This window comes from Hemiscyllium ocellatum, chromosome 43, assembly GCF_020745735.1.
Source record: "Hemiscyllium ocellatum isolate sHemOce1 chromosome 43, sHemOce1.pat.X.cur, whole genome shotgun sequence".
In the NCBI taxonomy this organism is placed as follows: Eukaryota; Metazoa; Chordata; class Chondrichthyes; order Orectolobiformes; family Hemiscylliidae; genus Hemiscyllium; species Hemiscyllium ocellatum.
This window is the reverse complement of record NC_083443.1, coordinates 23,962,516-23,985,635: the sequence shown is the minus strand read 5'-3', so window position 1 is coordinate 23,985,635 and position 23,120 is coordinate 23,962,516. Positions and strand designations below refer to the sequence as shown.

Genomic DNA, 23,120 nt, shown 5'->3' with positions numbered 1-23,120 from the left:
AAGTTGCATATTCAGTACTGTTGTAATACAAAACTACCACCTACCACTACTGCTGTTATCTTCATCTGTGTATTGATATCTGTCGATCATTAAAAATTGTGATTAAATTTTCAGCTGCATAACACTAGCCAAATCTGTTGACTATTGAATAACTGCTTCCCTAAAAATAATTTACTTAAAATATTAAGACTTAATTTCTTAACACTATTTTACAAGTTACTCTAGGTCTAGAGAAAAATTGTCCCTTGAGAAAGTTTTTTTTAGGTCTGCGGGTATGACTGCAAACACTTTATTTATTGCCCATCCCTAGTTGCTCTGAGAAGATAATGATAAATCGTTTCTTTGGCCATATACTTTGAGATATTCTGATGACCTGAAATGCTGGGCAAATAAAGTTTTGTTCTTTATCATGGAGAGAGGTTTGTTAATATTATAAATTTCAAGAAGCTACAAATAAAGTCTTTCCTAAATTAATTCTCTGTGGGTATTTAATATCAACTTTTACTTAAAAGGACAGTTTTCCAGAAGTCTTTCTGTGGAGCGTTAGGATACACAGGTCTGGGTGTTGAATCCTAAATGAGACCAGTGAGAAGTGGATAACAGCTTTTGAAATGTGGCATTAGTATAAAGTATTCAGTACCAGAATTAGACGAAGAAGAACCAATGAATTTGTCCACTGAAAAATGTGAGTCCCAATGTTTCATGGACATTTATCTGAACAGAAAAAGAATTGTAAAGTTTAAGTAAGAATTTAGTGTTGCCGACAATAGAAAGTGAATCAACAGGAAAAAAAATAGTGGTGTGCAAAAGGACTGAGTGGGTGGACATCTTCAGAAGCTGAATAAAGGGAGGAATGATGGCTATGCTTATCTACAGTAAGTACAGAGAGCTGGCAATGGACCTGGTAGTTATGGCTAGTTATGAATGTTTGGACAGTAGCACACTTTCCTGTTGGCACTGAGCGAAATTTGGGGCCAAATTTAATGTCAGTAAGTTTTAGTTATCACAGCAGTGGAAGGATATTGTGTTGCTACTGGTTGTTATTTTATACTTCAAAGTGAAAGAAAACATGGAATATTTGAAAATGCAGGAGGCCCTGCAAAAGCAATTATGTGCAATACGTACTTCAGTGAGTGATAAAATTAGGCATGCCTTGCAATGGAATCATCTATTCAGGCTGGGCCTATTTTCTCTGGAAAGTGTGTCCTGATAGAAATTTCATGATTGTAAATAATATGATAAAACAAACATAGGCAAGATGATGCCACATATGAGGAAGACGACAACTACAGATCATAAATATGGAGATCACTAATAATTCCAGTTGGGAATACATGAGGAGCCACCTTACCCAGAGTGATTAGTGTGTGCAACTTGGAATCGTTAAGGGAATTGAATCAAGGGAAGAATGTGAGGGAGAAAGGAATAAGCAAATATATTGGTTACAGTTTAGATGACGTTTGGAGGATGAAAGCTTATGGAATATAAATAACAGCATTGGTAAGTTGAGCCAGGTAGGTACCTCCTACGCTATAAATATGTTCCTACATACCTTGTAATTCATGCAAAAACGTTTCTGTGCAGGGTTCAGCTGATTTCACTAATCTGTTTGGAGTTTGTGCTCATTAGTTAAGCACGTCAGTGAAGTTTGGGCTGGTGCGAGTTTTTCTTCTATGAATTACTACTGTAGAATCCGTTAGTGTTTGTATCATTCGTTGTCCTTCTGATATCTCTAGTTGGATGATGGAGTAATGAACACCAATTGCTTTCGTATTTTGATGATTTTATTTCCAATGTCCATTGTATAAATAGGCATTTGTACTGCTACTGCTGCATTGATTCAAGACATGAAGTGAAGTGCAAATTATGTCATTGCACAAAATGCATGAACTTGTACATCAGTAAGGAAAAAAGACTGACTAGATTTGATTGGTTTTTTGGGAGTGCTTTTCATCAGTTTGTTTATGCTTGTGGGCAGACAGGAGTGCATTTTAGAAAGCCCAAAAAGTGCTTTCTATCACTGTTCTAACATCAGAACTTCACCATCAGAACAGAAATGCACCTTGCTTCTTTGCTACTGGCACCATTGTAACCCATGGCAAGGCATAATAGGTTGCCAGTCACAGTTGTGTTTCACAAATATCCATATATTAACAACTGAAGTGTAACTACAAGCAAAGCACATTGTTCTATTTTATTAAGTGGATGATTTAATAATTTAATTGGAAGACTTTATTCGTTGTCAGCTATTTGTCTAATATTATTCATAGGAGAGTATGATCAGTTGCAGTTTGATAGCTTGGGATTGCTACAGCCAGTTGTGATTTGGACAAGTTCATGTCATTTTTCTTTAAAAGTCTTTTGTGGTCAGCGGCTTGAATGAATGTTTAAACTTCTGTTTTGTTAATTATGGACTAAATGAAAGAATGATCATGGTTTTAAAGACACATTGTTGTTTGACCCGATAAAATCTGCTCCATTCACAACCGCATGCTTCATTGCAATCTGTACTTGAAACTTATTTTTGAGAGACCTGATTGTGCACAATTCCAACTAATTTCTTCTTTTCACTTCCTCTCATTAAAGCAAGTTAAGATTGTAATAATGTTTACTTAAAACTTGTATTTAAACTTCTTCATTTCTCATTAGCTGAGTGACAGTGCCATCATTCTTTTAACTCTTGATCTTGATCTGAATTAATTAAATAATGTCGATCTGCTCATTATTATTAAGATTCTGCGTGACACAATATTATCAGTTTCGGCTGATAGCGACTTATAAGTGTTACGTCCTTATTTAAAAGAAACTTCAATGATGGAGAAACTTTGAGACAATTTTGGTTAAAGTTAATAGTCGCATGCACAAATGAGAGTTAATTAAGGAAAGCCAGCGTGGATTAATTAAAGGAAAATCTGATTTAACAATGAATTTTGTTTGAAGGTATTTAAGGACAGTCCTGTTAACGTGATGTACTCAGAAATACAAAAGGCATCTGTATAATGCCACACAGCAGAATTGGAAATTCTAGCCTATGGAATGAAATAAACAATGCAATATCGATAAACATTGATTCGGGTATAGGGGACCAAGAATAGTGACGAAGGGATGTTTCTGTGACTGGAGGAAGGTTTGTCCCCAGGGATCAATGTATATTAATGTCCTAGAACGTGTTATAGACGGCACAGTTTCAAAGTGTGCAGGTGAAAGGAAGCTTGCAAGTATTGTAAACAATGAAGAGGATGGTGCGGAATTTCAAAAGTAGATAAACAAGGTGGTGGAATTGGTGGGCAAGTGGCAAATGAAGTTTAATGCAGAGAAATATAATGTGATTAATTTTGGTTGGAAGCATACAAAGAAGCCCTGTAAAGGGACTACTTGAACAGTGATGTGGATGTACTTCTGCATACGTCATTAAATGTGATGTGACAGTTTGACAGCACAGTTAACATAGCATACAGTATTGTAGACTTTATTAATGGGAGTATCCAGTGTAAGAGCACATAAGTTATTTTGAAAATGAATAATAGCACCTAAAACAGTACAGCACGGGAACAGCCATACTAATCTGAAAACGCCTAATCTCATTTGATCTCGGAAACTAGGCAGACTCAGGCCTGTTTAAAACTGGGATGGGATCTCATCTGGAAATACCAAGTGGCGTAGACCCTTTGTCCCACCATATCTATGATGATCACGATTCCATTATAAACATATTCTATCTGCCTGCAACTATTCTGTAACCCTCTGTTCCCTGCTTGGTCATTTGTATGATAAATGTTGTTAATGTATCTGCTTCTGCTACTTCTCCTGGCAGTGTGTTCTAGGCATCTACCACTCGCTGTGTTTAAAAAAAAAACTTATTGCCTTGCACATCTCTCTTAAACATTTTCCCCTTCTCATCTTAAACTTATACCCCAAGTATTTGACATTTCCACCATGGGAAGAAGACTCCAACTATCAACCAGATACATACATCTCAATTTTATACACTTTTTTCAAATCACCTCTCAACCTTTGACATTGTAACGAAAACAATCCAAATTGTCCAACCTGCCCCTTTCATTAATATGCTCCAATCCATGCAGCATTCTGGTAAACTTCTTTTGCACCCTCTCCAAAGCCTCTACATTCTTCTTACAGAATGGTGACCAGAAGTGCATGCAATACAAATCACTAATTCAACCTCAGCTGAATTCAGCTCTGGACATTGCACTTTAGAAAGAATGAAAAGACATTGGAGATGGTGCGGAAAGAATTTGGAAGAATGGTTCCAGGGAAAAGGAATTTCAGCTATGAAGATAGATTTGAGAAGTTAGAACTGTTCACCTGGAGAAGAGAAGACCAAGAGGAGACATGGTAGAGGTATTCAAAGAGACTGAACAGATAAGACACAAAAAAGCTATTCCCATTAATGAAATGATTGAGAATGAGAAGGCCCAGACCTGGTTATTGGGGAAAAATGAACTTGCATGCAGCAAATGTCAAAATATAGAATGCACAGATTGGAAAGGGTGTTAGTGGCAGACTCAGTCAAAGCGTTCAAAAGAAAATTAGACTGTGTTATGTGCATGTGAATGACACTAAGTAAAAGCTCATTAAGAGAACTGGTACAGGCGTGAGGGCTCCATTACTATTGCTGCATTGTAACAGTTCCGTGATTCTGTTTTTGTGTAAGTCTGAGTTTTAATCTGAAATCTTGATCTTTCAAGGTCAGTAACTTGTGTTGCCACGTTTGCCGTTATATTTTGTGAAATTGTTTAGTTGTTGTTTTGTTCTAAAAATGTGATCTTTTATAGCTTGTGTTTAGAACTATGTAACTCATGGTGGTACAATTAAAAGTAGGAATTGTGGAGCACTTTTGTTTTCAGGTATTTTGCAATCTTTTTCCATTCTAATGACTAAATAACAGAATAATTGAGGGGCAAGGTTGACAGATATGGATATCTGTATCACGTTAATACAGTTGAGTTTGTTACTCTTGAGTAAATAAAGCATGGAAGGAAGCAGTTAATTATTTCATGCTGAGCTTGACAGGGTTGAGCCTGGAGGTGAAGCATGTCTGAGGGATGTTGCGATTGACAGTTCATCTAAATGTCAACTAGCTATAAAAAGATTTGCACTACCTTGTTAACCATATTGCACCTGATGCCTACTAATAAGTAAAGCCTAATTTGTGTAAGTAGGTAAACCTGATTTCTAGAACGTAAGTGAAGTTTTCACCTCTTCAATCCCTCTCCCTGGGTACCTCCCAATTCAACTCTTAAAGCATCATAACCAAGTCTAATAATTTTTTGAAATTACATCCAAAAGGATCTTTGGGACTTCCACCTGTGTTTCAACCCCAAGGTCTCATTCTTCACAAATCCCTTTCTAAGCCTCTCTACTTCTCTACCACTTACTTCTCCTTTAAGGCTCACCTCTTTGACAAAGCTTTTGCTTATCAATAGTTCGCCAAAGGTTTTGGCAGTACCTTTTATCCAGTGATTTCTTGTGGTTTTCACTAGTAGTTTACCATGTCTGTGACACAGATTTTTTTCTATCTAAAGTTGCTTTAAGCTTGCTAATTTAGCACAGTGATTCTCGAACCTTTTGGGTTGAAAAATCACTCTTCAGGTGACTTTTCACTACAGCAACAGTTTTGAAGCATCTTTTATAAAATCTGCAGTGCACTTCAGGAAAATTATAAAGTAAAATAAAGGGCCTACTAGAATGACTATTTGAAAGCCTGGCTAAAAGGGCTGTAAAGGAGCAAAGCAGTGCAATGAGGGTATTACAGAACCTGGTAACAAGCTAAATGAAATCAATGGTGGAGAGCTTAAAATTGGAGATGCTAGAGAGTCTACAGTTAAAGAGCACTGACATCTTCACAGGTTGTAAAGGTGGAGGAAATTACATAAGTAAGGAGGGGGGTGAGGCTTTGGAAGCATTTGAGTGAATTCTTGTCCTGTGGAACTAATGTAGGTCAGTGAGCATGTAGATCATGATCGGGTAATGAGAGGAATGGATGTGGATAAAGTTAAAACATGGTTGCCAATGTTAAATTATATTACTTTTTTTATATATGCTATGAAAATACTGCATGTGAAGAGTGTTTGAAAGCTTTAAATCAGCTTTTTTGAAATATGCTTCTTTGAAATTTAGTAGTGATGCATAAATATTTTTTGAGAAGTCTCTCCTCTCAAATAAGCTGAACTTAATTAACCCCTAACCTCTTGATAGTTCTGAATTTACCTGGTAATCCTTGAGCTGCTTTTATTGTTCCTCTATGCCCAGCATTCTCCTTTTTGAGACAGCCAGCCCACTCTGCTGCACGTGGGCAATCTCCTGTCTCATATTAAGTCTGTCTCAGGCCACGATTTATTTAATTAATCTTGACCAATGATTCACTTGGTTTCACATTTTCCCATCTTTAAGGCTCACTCTGCTCAGTGAACATTTGCATCTGGAAGAGGCCTTTTATAATTACTTCAGTGCTTACTCCTGGAGAGGCATTGAACCCTTCATCTTCAGTGCAGGTAGTTCCCCTATTAAAACTGTAGTTGCGTTCCAGTGAAACCTCGCTTCTTAGATAAATTCTTAATATAAATAGTGGGGCCTATGGGAAAAGTGGGATTAGGGACAGACCAGCCAAAAAAATACGATTGCTCAAAAATCATCCAAAAGTCAAACACAGAGTATACCATTGGTTGAATGAAGTTTGAAATCATATTTATTAATGAAACAAAAATTAATTTAACACAGTACATTTAAAAATGTAAGAAATCTGCTCTCTGTACAGTATCTCTCACAGGAAGCTGGCCTACTGGCAGTTAATATCACTCACACGCAGGTCGGCACAAAGACCGGCACTGACATTGTTCATGCACAGAACGGCTCAGAGACATTGGCCCGGACATTGGCGCATATGCAGAATGGCACAAAGACAGGCGCCAATGTCACACATGCGTGAAATGGTGTGGACACTGGTGCACGTACAGAGTGGCATGGTCATCGGTGCATGAGCAGTCCGGTGAGGAAATTTTAGTGCAGTCATGGCACATTTGTAGGACCAAGCATGCGAATTGATCCCCGCTGGAACCACGCTATTGCCAACAGAGGGAAATATACTCAAAAATACTGTTCCCTAATTCTTCAGTAATGTTATAGCCAAACTGTGTTGTCGAAATGCGCATTATCCCAGAACTATCTGTATCTTCTGAATGAAAACAACACTGATCTTCTGGTGTAGAACTTAAGTGGTAACTTTCTAAAGTTTCAAGTTTAGAGATTGAATTTATCCCTGTGGTTAGGACAAGATGTTGAAATGTAAGGAGAGAAAAAGTAATGGGGGCACACCATGGAACACAAAGCTAGAAAAAGGCATACTTAAGAGGGACTGAGACACCAGCAGGAAGGTTGAAACAAAAACAGAAATTGCTGGAGAATTCTCAGGCCTAGCATCTGTGAAGAGAATGTAGAATTAACATTTCGGGTCCAATGACCCTTCCTCAGAAGGATTAACTTTGACTCATTTTGTTACCGGAAGTCAGTGCAGACCAGCTACAGCAGGACTGATGGATGAGCAAAGCTTGACATGATTGAATGAGTTGACTGTCATACAGTTGGCCAAGTGTGCAAAGCCAGTCAGAAGCACAAGGGATAATTTAAGGAGGTGACAAAGCATGAGTGAAAATTTTATGTCAGTTGAGGTGAGGGTGAGGGCAAGTGACCATAATGCTTTAGAATATTCGTTGCAATGTGGATGATATGAGCTTGCAAGCTTGAAGTTGAAAAGTGTCAGTTTGATTCTCAAGACAGTGGCTTCATGGTGCAGTAGATGCAATTGCATGGTGAGAGATAGAAAATACATGTAAAATTTTTGTTTTGTTCAAGGTTTATTCCTTATGTTGCCAATGACATTTGCCATCCTAAGTGTAGGAGCATTAAGTAAACTCCAGCTGTGTGTTCTCAGTGACCTGCAATCTCGGATTTTCAGACAGTGCTCATGACAATACCAAACACCGCAGGCATTAGAGGTCAAAGCTGACCCAGAGATATGATGAAAAGAGCAATGTTGACTACATTTTTGTTTTGAAACAAATGCTCAGGAATTGTGTATGCATGTGTGTGTGTGTGTGAGAGAGAGAGAAAATTGAAAAAATAAAAATTATGTAGCAGATTCAGTAAAATGTATTACTTTGTAATTTCCAGCCTTATTTTATGCTGATTACAAAAGTCAGGGTTCATATCAAACAAAGGAAACCGTTTCTTTAGAACACTAATTTTACATCATATAGGTTTTGTATTGAATAAGTACTGTACTGATTTCACGTTTTTAGAAATAGATTTATGCGAAATGGTCTACTTCATGCCAATATTGATTTTGAATTACCTTGAATCTTTTTTGTTAATATGTTAGTGTGCACTAGTAGTTGACTGTTGGGGGTTTTCTGGAGGAATCTTCTTGCCTGGAGGAGATGGGTGACAGGCACTCACTGTTCAAAAGGTTGCTAGAGGCAGAAACCCTCATCACATTTAAGAAATATTGGATATGCGTTTGAAGTACAAAAGACATAGAACGCAATGTACCAAGAGGTAGAAAGTGGGGTTAGACTGGAAAGTAGATTTTTTTTCTCCCAGAGCAAACACGATGAACAAAATAACCTCATTGTGTGCCATAAATCTTTATTATTTGCTTTACTAAGGGAAATCATGACCTGCTGACTGTACTGTGCCAGCCTGTGGAGAATGTTTCTTCTTGACATTAAGTAACCATGGAGCTACATTTCATTATTCACTAGGTAAAGTGAAATTATTATGTAGAGAAATGATGCATTACACATGATATAAAGAGACAAAACTTCCTTCATAATAGTACAGTACTTCGTAAGTAAACATTTGATATATTCTGCATTGCATTATTTCTGATCAAAGTTCAAACACAAAATGAAGCTTCTGTGCCAGCTTTCTTTTAATTTATTATACTTCAGTATGGCTGAAATCTAGTATTCAAAATGTCCGTCTTCAGGTGAAGCTTTCCTGTGACAAATAAGAACTAATGCATCTATGTGCTGTGCAAAATAATTCAGAATTGTTAGCTGTGAACTACTTGTCAGTAAGTTCTTGAAATTAATACATGTATAAACTATTAAATAGAATTTAATGGTTTCCTTTTCTCTCTCCTTTTGGTAATGTTTAATGCTGGCCTTTGGATGACACAAACTTTGAACAGCCTGGGGAATTATAACACAGTGCTCTCTCTTGCTTGATAATTTTGGCTTGTAATTCAGAAGGATGAATTTTTTTTTTAATTAAATATGCCTGTCAGTTTTGTTTCTAAGCTAAGAAAAGGTTATTTGGGTAAAATCCCTATATTGATTCGAAGATGAAGGTCTAATGGATAAGTTTATTTTCAGTGGAGCAGTTTCTTTGGAATGATATTTACTTAGACATATTTGATTACAAATTTGACTTAAAATGTCAAACTTAACAATTCAAAGGGCTGCATTCTTCCCATTGTTAGGGTCTGTCAAAGTAAATCAACCTTGTCGGTTTATCAGCCTGGATAAATAAAATACTGTAAATCTGCACCTTTGTGTATGCAGGGGTATTGAAGCTGCCTTTTTACTTGGATTACTGATTTTCCCTTGTGATGTATGGAAATGTCTGTGGTCATGTGACAGGTCTTAGTTTACTTGATTTGATGTGTTGTCGAGATTTGATTTAAAACTGCTAGGCCTGCTGCCTCAGCGCCTTCTCATCTAGTCCCGTCAGGGATACTCATTCATTTGCCACATGAGAACAGTTTTATAGTGACAAGCAGTCATTAGTTATGACAGTATTTAGTCAAGCCTCTTTGTGGCAATATAAATGTTCACTTTACTAAATTGCTAGTCAAGGCTGCCTGCCTAGGAAGTTGCCATCCTCCAACTAAATCAAGCCATTTGCATTTTTTCTTTGCTACCATTTAATCAACGTCCTGCAAGCCAGTCATGATGAAATTACTCAGTGATTGATTGCTCTGACACTTCCTAGCCAATATCTCTAAATCAATACTTGTGCAGGTCAGAGCCCTGAATATCTTTGTTCCAGATTTAATATGTAAATGCCCACTTTCTTTTTGGCTGCAACCCAATTATTGCTACTATTTGCAAGATCTTTGTACTGGAAGGCTTACCTTATAATATCTCGATTGTTACCTTTAAAAAGAAGCAAGGCTTATAGTATGTCTGCAACACAGAAACAGATTTATAATGATTCTATTTCAAACATTTGAAGATGTTGAATGTCTTTCATTTTGGACAAAGCAAAAGGATAATGTCTTTTGTCCACTGAATGCCACTAATAACATACATTCTGTGTGATCAAACTTTAATATTCTGCGTGAAATTTGTATTGATGAGCCTCTTGCAATTACCATACTTTGTCACATCTGGAAAGCAGAAGAAAAATTTAGAATTCAGGTTAATAATTATTCAGGATCGTGTCTATGTCATGCAATATATATAGAACTTGCTGACAGGTACCAGAAATTAGATTCTACACAAATTATTAACCAATGACAGCTTGTGTCTTTGGGCACAGACTCAAGGCTGATTGCCTTTTCAAACATGGCATTTCTCAGGAGTTGACAGAAGTACTGAGAAGAAGGTTAACTATATTCAAATGTTATGTTTATGAAGGAGTGATTGCCCCAAACTGTATCAGAGAATATTTAAAATAAATAGCTAAGAAGTTACAAGATATTGACTGAAATCACGCGGAAATATTTAGCAGTATTGAAAATAATAAACAATATCCCCTTTTTTTTCCCCACAAGTTTGGTTTCATCTAAACAAAATTAGCTTTACTTTCTTTTCTCTCTCTTTGTCTCACCTTGGTTCTACATAGTCTATGCACCAGCATTAACTATTAAGATGTGCACTTTTCCAATTATTCATTTGTCCATCTCTGAAACAGGTTCTGTTCGCCGAGCTGGAAGTTTTTGCTGCAAACGTTTCGTTCCCTGGCTAGGGAACATCATCAGTGCTATTGGAGCCTCCTGTGAAGCGCTGCTTTGATGTTTCTTCCGGTGGTATCTTTCTTATAGTGGTATCCACTATAAATACCGGAAGAAACATCAAAGCAGTGCTTCACAGGAGGCTCCAATAGCACTGATGATGTTCCCTAGCCAGGGAACGAAACGTTTGCAGCAAAAACTTCCAGCTCGGTGAACAGAACCACAACGGACACCCGAGCTACAAATCTTCAACCAGACTTTAATCTCTGAAACAATTGGCTGCGAATAGTGCAGGAGCAACCAGATTGTTATTTCTGATTTCCATCACTGTTTTGCTTTTGTATTACTGCTTATGATAATTTTAGTTGTCTTCACTAATTTTGAGAGAATTTTGTTTAACCCTGGATTTCACTGTTTGGCAGCATAATAGAGATGTTTTGGGGCAATACTGTACACTGATGTCACAGTGAGTACTTTCCAGGCATAAAAATCTGACTCCTAATATTGTTAGATGTGTCTTTCTGGGTTTCAGACTCTGGTTTTATGTTAATGCTCCTTTTGTTTAGATGTAATGCAAGACAATCTAGATTCGGTGCAGAAAAGCTGAAATCTGGTAGTGTTTTAGATTAGATTAGATCCTCTACAGTGTGGTAACAGGCCCTTTGGCCCAACAAGTCCACACCGCCCCTTTGAAGAGAAACCCACTCAAACCCATTCCCTACCCTATATTTATGCCTGACTAACGCAGTGGACAGTTTAGCATGGACAATTCACCTGACTTGCACATCTTTGGAGTGTGGGAGGAAACCGGAGCACCCGGAGGAAATCCACGCAGACACAGGGAGGATATGCAAACTCCAGACAGGCTGGCGGGCATTGAATCCAGGAGCCTGGTGCTGTGAGGCAGCAGTACTAACCACTGAGCCACCATTTTGAGATTCCATGGAGTACAGATTTAATGTGGGCATATCTCATGGATTTATATTTGACAACCTAGGAAGTGCTGTAACATAGGAAACAAACAGTCAGATGGCACTCAGCAAACTCCGACAAAAAGCAATAAGATAATGTTTATACGAATATGCAAGTTAAGAGCAAGAAAAGGCCATTTGCAACCCCCCACCCCCACCCAAAAAAGCCTGTTTCACCATTTAATAAGATCAGGCTGAGCTGATTCTCACCTCATCTTCGCATTCTTGCCTCCAGCAAATAACCTTTCTCCACTTGCATACAATGAATCTATCCACCATTGACTTTGAAAATGTTCAGAGACTCTGCTTCCACTGTCCTTTTGAGGAAAAATGTTCTGAAGACTTTCAATTCTCTCTGTAAAAAAAAAAGCCTAATCTCCATCTTAAATGGGTGAATCCTGTTTGAAAAGCAGTGACTCCTGGTTCTCCATTCTCGTGCACAAGGAAATGTCCTCGTCGATCTACTGCGTCAAGCTCCCTTCAGTATCTTGTTTTTTCTGATATTTATTGAGGGACAAATATTGGCTAGGTCCTGGATATAATTTCTCTGTCCTCCTTTGAATTAAGTGATACTTCGACTCAAACCAGCAGGTTGGCCTTCAGTTTAAAATCTCAACCAAAAAAAGCACCTCCCTGAGTACAGTACTTCCTCAATACTCTGGAGTCTCAGCCTTACTTTTCATGCTTGAGCTCTGCAATGGGACTTGAACTTGGAATATTGTTTCACAGTTCAGAGGTGAGCAAGCAACTATGCAAGCAGACAATGCAAACCAGTGATTCTGCAGATAATAGTCCTGAAACCACATCTGCTGATCTCATGAATCAAAATTTCCTTCCAGCTGAACCTTTAGTGCAGGATGATGTTTTCATTCCCATCATTAGTGCAGTCCTTTATCACTGATTAGTCACCTCATTCAACTGTTCCTAGATCAGGCCATGTTAAATCTTAGCAGCTATGCTAAGAGATATCTAAAGATGTGCTTAAAACTCCACATTTTGTCTATAATTAGGCCTTTCTCCTCAGTTTATTTCTGCCAGGTGACCTATGAGCTTAATTTCTCTGAGACGTTTTCCTTATCAACTCTTTCAAAAGTAAACAGATTTTTCTTTTCATCTCTGATCATTGTTTCTTTCACAGAGCCCATTCATCACTGAGCTATATTCTTTCCCTGCTATTGAGTAAGTTCACAATTCTCTCGCAAATCAAGGAACATAGAAAGTCGGTGCAGGAGTAGAAGATACATCAAGTCCACTCTGCCATTCAACACAATCCTTTATCTCAACTCCATGCACTTTCACTTTCCCATACCCTTCGACGATTCTAGTCTCGAGAAATCTGTTTAAGTGGAACTTTGTCAGTAATGACACACTAAAATGTGCATATTAACTCCTTAAAGTTAATAAAGACAAAAATGTTGATTGTCCCTCTTAGTGATACCAGAAGTGCGTTAAGGAGACCGGTACTGGTGTGAGCTAGTTTTAAAGTAGCTATGGAAAAGTTAGATGTCTTGTGCAGTTTGCATCAACTTTTACTTTGAACTTGGCTGTTTCAAAACTTTGAAAATGAATTAAGTTCACTGTACTTTCCTTCCCAACATCCTCTATTCAGATGGAGCTTCTGTTTTGTCAGCACTCCTCTTCAGGTCATAATTGAGATTGATAACTGTACATGGATCTTCATTGTACTTTAGAATTTCAATTTCATTAAGGAACAGTGAACCAATGTAGCTCAGTTTGGACTACAGCATGGATGAGAACCACTTGGATCCAAGGTGAAACAAGCTTTGAAGAGGAGAAAAGAGAGAGGGAATGTTCAACAGGGCACTACTGACAGCTTTCATTGGAAGTGTGCAACCGTTCTGACCACCTGTAGCAGAGTCGATTAGGCCACGTGTTGGACTTAGCAACCATTTCAGAACTCATTGATCCTCACTCCTTGGGGATCACCAAGGAAAGGATAAGGATTGGTCTTGTGTTAGCAACCACAGTGCAAAGATAACTTGAGAGTTGAGGAACAGTATTAGTTTGCTGTCTTGCTATTTTATCAGAGTGTTCAGTCCAAAGAGGTTTGTTCTTGCCTTCTTTTTAAAATTTTTTTTTAGCCTGCCTGTTTCCCATATTTCTACTTAATAGGTTTTCATGTCATTTGCCGATTTAATTTTGTTTGGTCTTTACCATAGAGCCACATATGAGGACCCAGAACCAGCAGTTAATGACATTAGTCTGCCTTTCAGCACAGGACTGCCATGTGGAAATAATTCCACCATGCCAGATACATATACCCTGTGAATAGCTAAATTTGAAATTAAGACTACACAGCTGCTTGAAAGCTAGGCATAAATTTTTTTTTTATGACCATGTTTTTACTAGCTTATTAATGTTTTGAGGTGGCAGTCAAAGTTCTGACTGCTAACTTCAACAGTGCCTAGAGGAAGCAGTCCAAAACAGATTGGGTTAACTAATCTGTAACTCTTGATTTCCGATGGGTTTATATAGCACATGTATACATAAGTAGGGAGTACACACTTGATAATGGGCTTACAGAATTGTGCCTCTATAAATTTCTCTGTAGCTTAGTCCTAAATAATGCAAAACATTTCTTCCGTGCTTAGTATTCAGTTCAGCAAATAAGATGATCAATTCATCCTGTTGTATTTCCAAATGAATTATTGTTGATTGTGAAATTTCACATACATTTCAAAACAAAAGTTTTAAAATGACTACCAACAGTAATGTTTTTAAGCATGAAATATTATTTAAAACTATAGTGAACCATTAGTAGACCCCCCCCACCCCCTCCCATTTATCTTTCAGCCCCCTTGGGCTCCCACCACATTCCTGATGAAGAGCTTTTGCTCGAAAAGTTGACTCTCATGCTCTTTGGATGCTGTTTGACTGGCTGTGCTTTTACAGCACCACACTTTTTAACTCATGAACAGTGAGTTACTTCAGGATTAATATAAACAATCGGGTTTTTAATTATTTTGTCCGTGTAATGAAACTTCAAGTAGGTCATGTAGTATTAATATAATTCTGTGGCAATTATTCGGTTATATTTATCCTAAACTATGTTTTGGAATAAGTACTTTTAATTGAAAAAGAAAAATCTTAAATTTTGTCACAAGGAAATGCAGTACTGCTGTACAGGACATAATTTCATTTGCTGAAACAACTTAATTTTTTTATTTTTCTTTAGGAATTAAGTGACGTTGAAACACAGCACCTTCTTCAGTTCCTTCTACCTAAAATGGCCGAATTGGCTCTGCAATTGCCAACTCTTTGTACCAAGGTAGGCCACCACCTGGGTTTAAAAAAGTTTAATTTTTTGAAACTTTTTAACCAATAAATAATAGGAGAGATCAGACTTTTGGACCAGAGTTATATTTTGTGAACCATTATTGCTTGTTTCTCATTTCACGTATAAGAACAATAAGGTCAAGAGAAAAAGACACATCTATGAGACAGCATGGTTATCAAAATCTTTTGGGGTGGCAAATAAAACAATTTTAAACATATTTATGTTTTTCTCAAACGTGAATATTGGATATAGTGTATTTTAGATCCCACTGAGTTGCATCCAGTTGGTGAAATCACTGTAATGTTTGGACTAATCAGCTCTGCTTGGGGTGGAAGAATATTACTCGAGGTAAATGAAAGGAAGCTTTCATCGGTATCCATCGGATCTGGAAATGCTTCATGTTTACAGAGAATATTTACAATGAAACCAAGTGGACCATTTTATAGTCTATAATAAGCAACAAAACACATCCCACTAAAAGGGTATTTGTTTAAGTGATTAATGATTAATATAAATCATCGGGGAAAATAACTGACAGAAGACATGGGAATGTATATCAATTTTTGATGTAACTACAAATGTTTGTATCCCAACAACTAATTTGGTATTGCAATGATGAAGTGTTCTAAACCTTATTGAAGTTATCAGTTTCTAGCAGTAAGTCAGAGGCGTGGCTTCAAATGCACTGAGATCTTGTTTGGCATTTTAGTATGAGTGCTGCCGATGTCAAAGATCTGCAATTTTTCTATAACATATTTAACCAAGCCTTGTTCATAGGCTTATTGAGCAATTCAAAGAACAACAAAAATAATGCACTCAACATCATTATTTCCCTCAACAACAGATTAATTGGAGGTATTATAATTTACATATTGGCTGTTGTGTTTGCCAGAATAATTATGACTCCAAAGTAATTCATTGGCTACAATGAGCTTTGGAAAATCCTACGATTGGGATAAGGTGTTATACACATTAATCTATTTTCTTCTTTAAATAACAAAACTGCTTTTCTAGTTATTTGGCAAATTAACTTCAAAATGCATTTTTTCACAGGATGTAAGCATGCCCGCTGGACCAGTTTTAATCCCAACCCTAATTGCCCTTCCCTTGAAAAAGTGGCAGTGAGCTGCCTTCTTCAATCACTGCAGTTCATTTGATGTGGGTATAAACAATTCTGTCAAGGAGGGAGTTCCAGGACTTTTAGGTAGTGAAGTAGTAACACTGCAATTAGAAGTTATGAAGTGTGGTTTGGACACCAACTTATAGGTCGTCGTGTTCCCATGCATTTACTATCCTTGTCCATCATTACCTGCATGCACGCTCCCCATCTTGCATGTGCTCTTATCTCATCCACGCTATCCGCCACGCCCCGTCCATGCTCATGCCATCCCCCATCTCACCTGTGCTCTTCCCCACTGTCCTCTATCGCCTGTGCTTCCCCCATCCCATCACCCATAGCTCCCTGCTATCCACCGCTAGCCTGTGTTCTTATCCACGCTCCACCCCTCGCCTATACCCCTCTCATCCATGTTCTCCTCTTTCACCTGTGCTTCTCCCCTCTCGCTTGTGCTCTCCTCCTGCCTAATCAATTAAATGTTTAATTTTACTAGCCTTTTGAGATTCACATACTAAGTCAGACAAGCTTTTCCCATGTGAAAAACTTGTCTTTGATTATTTTAAGAGCACTGTTCATCTTTGGTGGAGATTTAGCGCAGACATTAATTCCCTAAATCGATGTCGGACTGCTGGTACTTTGGAGAATTGATGTTCACTCAAGAGTGTCAACCTTTTCCTTCATGGATAACTCTCCTTTCTTTGAGACGATTAGATCACTGACACCGATTTCAGCTGAGTGTAAATCAGTGGCTACAACCAACCTGATGCAATTTAATCTATTGAGGAATTCTCTGCTTGGGAGAGCCCAAGTTGGGAATGTTGGGTAAAATTAGTACCTTGCTACTACTGAGATATTTTTCTTTTCTCAGACGTATTTGTGGAAGATGTAAAGAGGACGTATTGAACTGCACTTACCTTTTAAAATTACTTTCTGCTGTGTGTCTCGGGCTGACTGTCAGCTCTAATAAATCGCTTCTTATTTGTAGTCAGCATTTTCTGCAGCAGTTTTATGAATAAAATTTGTACTCAATTCATAAAGATGATTGTTGCCAGCAAGAGAAACAAAAATGTGTGTACTCACATTATTAGAATTAAAAAACAGGAGCCAGTCAGGTTTACATGCACTGGCCATTTTCATATTTGGTTTAGCTTGAGATGAAGAAATTTGTATTTGTAGAGCACCTCATTGCATTTCAAATGCTTAATTAATGAAATGGACCAGTCAAATGGTATTCATCTAATCTGCAACTGAAATAAGTCAATAGACTATATTTTATATATCCCATTTTTTTGTCCATTTTTGTGATCAATCATATGTATGCTATCAGTGCAAAAACTGAAATGATTTTGCACCTTCTGAACACATTGTCTGTATGTTCATAGGTTTACATACGTAATGTGTCCAATTATTTGCCCAGAGTTTCAGATAACCAAGTGAAGCAGTGAGCTGTTTCCAGTTCTCCCTCAAGTTGCTCTTCTCATCTTCCTGAATGATGATCTATCAATATCTACTGATGTTCTTTAGATTGCTGAGTGGGCTGGTTCAATAAGCAATGCAGGACAGCATGCTAGGAGCAGAGTCACACATACCTAAATCTGATCAGGTTAACTCATGACGCTACATCCGAGAATTATGTGTGCGCTAAATTATATATGATGGACATAGCTAAGTGACCCAACAACTAATGGACCAAATCCATGCTATCACACCCAGTCACACATGGCAATGACAATTAAATAACTAAGTGAGGAGGAAATTCTACAAAACCTCTCTATTCTTAATTGTGAGGGAGCTCGATACATCCAAACGTCAAAGCTGAAGTGCTCGCACCAACTTTAGGCAGAAGTGCTCAGTGAGTGAGCCTCCACCTGGGGTCCCCAATATCACCAGTGCCAGGCTTCAACCAATTCAGTTCACATTACATAAGGTGAAGGAATAGCTAAAAACATTGGATACTGCAAAGACTGAACCCTGAAAGCATGTGGGCAATATTGTTGAAAATGTGTGTTCCCAGAACTAAACCAGTTCTTAACCAAGCATCTGCAGTCCTCACTTTTGCCCAGTTCTTAACCAAGCTGTTCTAGTACACTTACAGTACTAGCATCTATCTAACAATGTTGAAAATTGCTAGGTATGACCTGTCTTATAAAAGCAAGATCATTCCAGTATGACAGGCCTGACATCAAGGTTGCATTTGACTGAGTGTAGCATCAAGGGGCCCCAGTAAAACTTGTTTCAGTGGGAATCAGGATGGTTCACTGGTTGGAATAAAATCTGCCACATCATAAGATGGCTGTGGTTGTTGGAGGTCAGTCATTTCAGTTCCAAGATATCTCTGGAGAAGTTCCTCAGGGTAGTGTCCTCGGCCCCACCACCTTTAGCTGCTCAAAGACCTTCCCTCCATCATGTATATGCTAATGATTGCAGAATGTTCAGTGCCATTCGGCATTCCTCAGATACTGAAACAGTCCACATTCAAATGCAGCAAGAACTGATCATATCTAGGCCTAGGCTTAAAAATAGCAAGTAACTTTCACACTCACAGAAATGTCAAGCAGTGACATCTAATCACTGCCCTTTGACATCACATGGCATTACCATCACTTAATCCCCCACTATCAGCATCCTGGAGGATATCATTGTCCAAAAACTGAACTGGACTCACCATATAAATACAGTGGCAACAAGAACATATAAGGCACGAAGTATACTGCAGTGACTCCCCCACCTGACTCCCAAGTCTGTCTGCCATTTACAAGGTACAACTCAGGAGTGTGATGGAATGCCTTCCATTTCCCTAAATGAATGCAGTTCCAACAACATGTTCAAGACCATCTAGGTCAAAGTAGCTTGATTAACATCCCATTTATCGTCAGAGCAGTTTGTACCACATACAAAATTCATTGCAGAAACTTGCTGAATTTCTCCTATGACCCAAGGGCAAGGGCAACAGACATGAAGAATCGTCATCTTTATATTCCCCCTCCATGCCCCAAACGATCCTCTTCTATAAATATATTGCCTGTCCTTCAATCTCACAGGGTTTGAAATCTGGAACCTTTCTAAACAGCATTGTGAATATCAATTAGGCTTCAGTTCATGGCCTTGAGAAATGAACAACAAATGTTAAGTTCGCTACCAACAGAGTCATACAATGAAAGAATAAACTAAAACTACTTGGGGCTAAACTTGATTGCTCCAAAAATTAGACTGTGGATTTCAATGTATGATTAGCTCATGCTTACTAAAGCTATCAGTCATTCCTTGCCTCATAGTCAGCCCGTGGTTTGCTGTGGTGCCCCAAATGCATTAGGTACACTATACTGCTATATGTCACTATATCAAGCAATGACCTGCATGCTTTGCACAGCACCCAGACATTGATAGAGTGGAGTGAATTTCTGTTCCCGGATCGCAGCATAGATATGCAACTCCCACAAAGTGCTAAGCATGCAGTCATTGATTCCTTACTTCTTGGTGGAGTCTGTAATCTTAAAGAATCTTCATGCTTCACCTGTTTCTTTCAGAAAAGTGCAAATGAAGTGTTCTCTCCCATTGAGAAGAGGGCCTCGGCAATATCCCTTGCATAACATAGGAGAGATGTTACAAATAGCTCTAGCTGCAAACTGGAAGAAATCAAGTCTTTCAAAGTTAATTTTTACATTCACACTGCCACAGGCATTGCTGCCCTTGTCATGCTCTGAGGATGCATAAGACTGCAGCAGGTGGGCAGATTTCACTGCGGACATTCATGCTGAAGCCCAAGTGTGTGTGTCTCATTTTGTGCATTAACACTCTTACCAACATAACCCCTGGCATGATTTATCGCACAAGTTTACACAAATTCCGCCATTGATATTTTGGAGCATTGAGTACATTTCATAAGTTGATGAATTGGTGTATTGCCAGATTAACTTCTAAGTCATTTTTGTAGGTAGTGTCTTCCATTGCTGTTATGATTAACACGATCGTGAAACTCTGAAATAAATGGCAGAGCCCAAATTTGAGATAACAAGGACTGCCATTGTGGTTCTTTAGCATTTGTGCAGCTTAATAAGGTCAATTATAGGTGCTGTTAATTCCTCAGAGCTGAGTGGAACTTGTTGGTTATTGCCAAGATCTTAATGGGAGCATTAATAATTTGTTTAAAAATACCAAGTATATGTGATTGTTATGTTTGGGTCTTCAATGTAAAATGAAGGAATTAAAGGGGGTCAATTGACCTGTTCTGAATTTTACCCCAGAACGCCTATGGGATGTTTGGTAGTTAAGGGAGGATCTAGATTGTGTTCCAGGGAAGAAGGGGCAGGATATTCGCAAGTTGACAAAGGAAGGGCATTCGACTGTAGGTTAGACTATTAGTCTCTAGTTTATGCTGGAAATGAGTTAAGGATTTCAGGTTTTTATAACTGGTTATAATTTTAATTGTCTGTTTATTTCCAAAATAGATTTGGGAATTTTGAAGACAGAAATCAGCATTTATAAGTGAATTCAAGGTGCATAGGATTCATGTTGCCATGGAGATAGGCAATGAAAGGAGATCCGGCCACAGATGGTCATTATAGTAACATCGAGTTTTTAAGATATTGTTACCTTTCAGACAGATAAGTTTGAAAAATTCAGACACAGGAGAATGCAGAAAGGTAAAGACACCTCAAACAGGGAAAATGCTGACCCTACTGGTCACCTTGCCAAACACACATGAAAGATTGTTCTCAAATTGAAGAGACCAAGTTGGTGATGATCTAACGAGACTCGGAAGATTTTTCCATCTGTGCTGCTTACTTAGTGAGTACTCTTGATCTTGGTCAGAAAGTTGTGGGTTTGAACCAGTCACAATCACTTTGGAAAGCCCACCAGTACTCAAACTCCACTGCTTCTGGAATCATCATAAAAGTTCAAGATTTAATCAAAACACTTGAGGATCCCAATTTACCTATCTGATAGACTCTGGTTAGCAGGAAATACTAACCAGAATTCTGTATGGAACATAAACTGCCATTTATAATAAATCAATTCTGAATACAGACAAACTAAAATATGAATTATCAGTGTATAACTTTTCTCCCCGTTTCTCAATTCCTGTACACACATGTAGACTGATAAATAATGGATGGAGGAAGAAATACTGAGGAAACATGGTTCAAGGTACCACAGTACCAGTCCACAGGATTCAATGACGTGCCTCTTTTGCTTTTTCCAAAACCTTCTAATCATCTTATCCAGACTCGTTCAGTTCTTTGCTGAAGAAGCAGGGTGGTTAGCATATTAATTATATCGTCTCTCAGTTAATGGTTAAGCAACACCTTACAACAGCTGTTGGGAGAGAATAGCTAGGTATCTTATGGGTGTCAGTCATTTCACTGGACAAAGGAGGGAGAGATCTTGTCACTTGTTAGTATGGAGGCTCCTATCCCTGTATTGTTCAAACACTGCCTGTTCACCTGTCCCAGAGCCAGTCAGAGAATAGTTGTTGTGCTGATGAGTCCTGCCTCCCCACAACAATCCTGATTGTTTTGTGCATTCGACATTCTGGATCTGGATAAAGTTTACTCGCTCAACCTCTCTGTCTCACAGTACTGTCGTGCCTAACGCATCTTCTGTCACTGCTTAAACAATGCTCAAGATGAGTCCAACAATTTAGCTTTGAAAGTGCAGCAGTTCCTTCCAAAGTCCTTGATTTGCAGCAATACCTGTTCCATTTTTGCTCACAATTCAAATCAAAGGAAAATGAAAAACAATAGACAGCCCAGCTGGCGCACTCATGCAGTATTGAGGAGAATGTTGCAAATCACGTTGATTCTTCAGATAATCTTCGTGTCATCTGCTTCCTTGGTAAAGACACACGGAGTCCTCGTTTAGTACGCTTTCATGTCCTCTTCCTTTATATGGGATTTTCTTCTGGGTCCTTAATAGATTAAAATTTGTCCTGGTCCTAACCTCTTAGACTTGTTGGTGCTTAGCCAAATATCTTGGGTTTCAGTTTAATGTTAGCTGGTTCACGTTTGTCAACATATTTTTACTTCCCATATTGATGTTTTAAATTCCCTCTGTACTGTTAGAAGTGAAGTGAAACTTGTGTAGCTTTGTTGTTTAGCTGGTGGTTGTGGTATTTTTAGGAATTTAAAGCTGAGAAATATTAATGAGGCTCAGTTAGTAACCTGTTAATTTGGTTCAGAAACCCACATCTTTGAAACCTGGTGATCTTAAAGTCTTACTTTCTAATTTTCTCCCTTCATCAATAGCTGAATATTAATCAGGGATGTTTATGAAATGTTGTTGCTCTCCATCTAACTAGCATGCTGACTGAGGAAACAAAAACAGAAATCGCTGGAGAAATTCAGCAGGTCTGGCAGCATTGTGGAAAGAAAACAGAGTTAACGCTTTGAATCTGGTGATTCTTCATCACAAGTTTTCCTTGGATTTGAAATGTTAACTGTGCTTATTAGAATAAGTAATATTGTAACAGACTAGGCAATGAGTATCACCAAGGCTTTTAGTTTGTAACATAACCTGCATTGTATAAAGTGCATGTATTTTACAGTGTTTCATGAGCAGTAATCTGATTCATTCTGATAACTTTATTCATAATATTAAAATGTAACAGCATGAAAATAAATTACTTTGAAATCATCAAATATCCTTAAAAGAATATAAATACAAGTTCAGTTAGTTATAATTTGTATTTACTTGGGTTTTGTTCACATTTTTTACATTTGATGAGGTATTTAAGTGAACAGTGTGGTTGCAATATCA

At 38.0% G+C, this 23,120-nt stretch overlaps 1 protein-coding gene across 1 annotated transcript in view; it reads left to right on the top strand.

Annotated features, from left to right (window-relative positions):
* parga (poly (ADP-ribose) glycohydrolase a) overlaps positions 1-23,120 on the top strand; it is a 215,302-nt gene that overhangs the window by 67,349 nt on the left and 124,833 nt on the right. Inside the window, exon 8 of the mRNA XM_060854133.1 lies at positions 15,146-15,238. Coding sequence (XP_060710116.1) covers positions 15,146-15,238 — 93 coding nt within the window. The remainder of the gene's footprint in view (positions 1-15,145; positions 15,239-23,120) is intronic.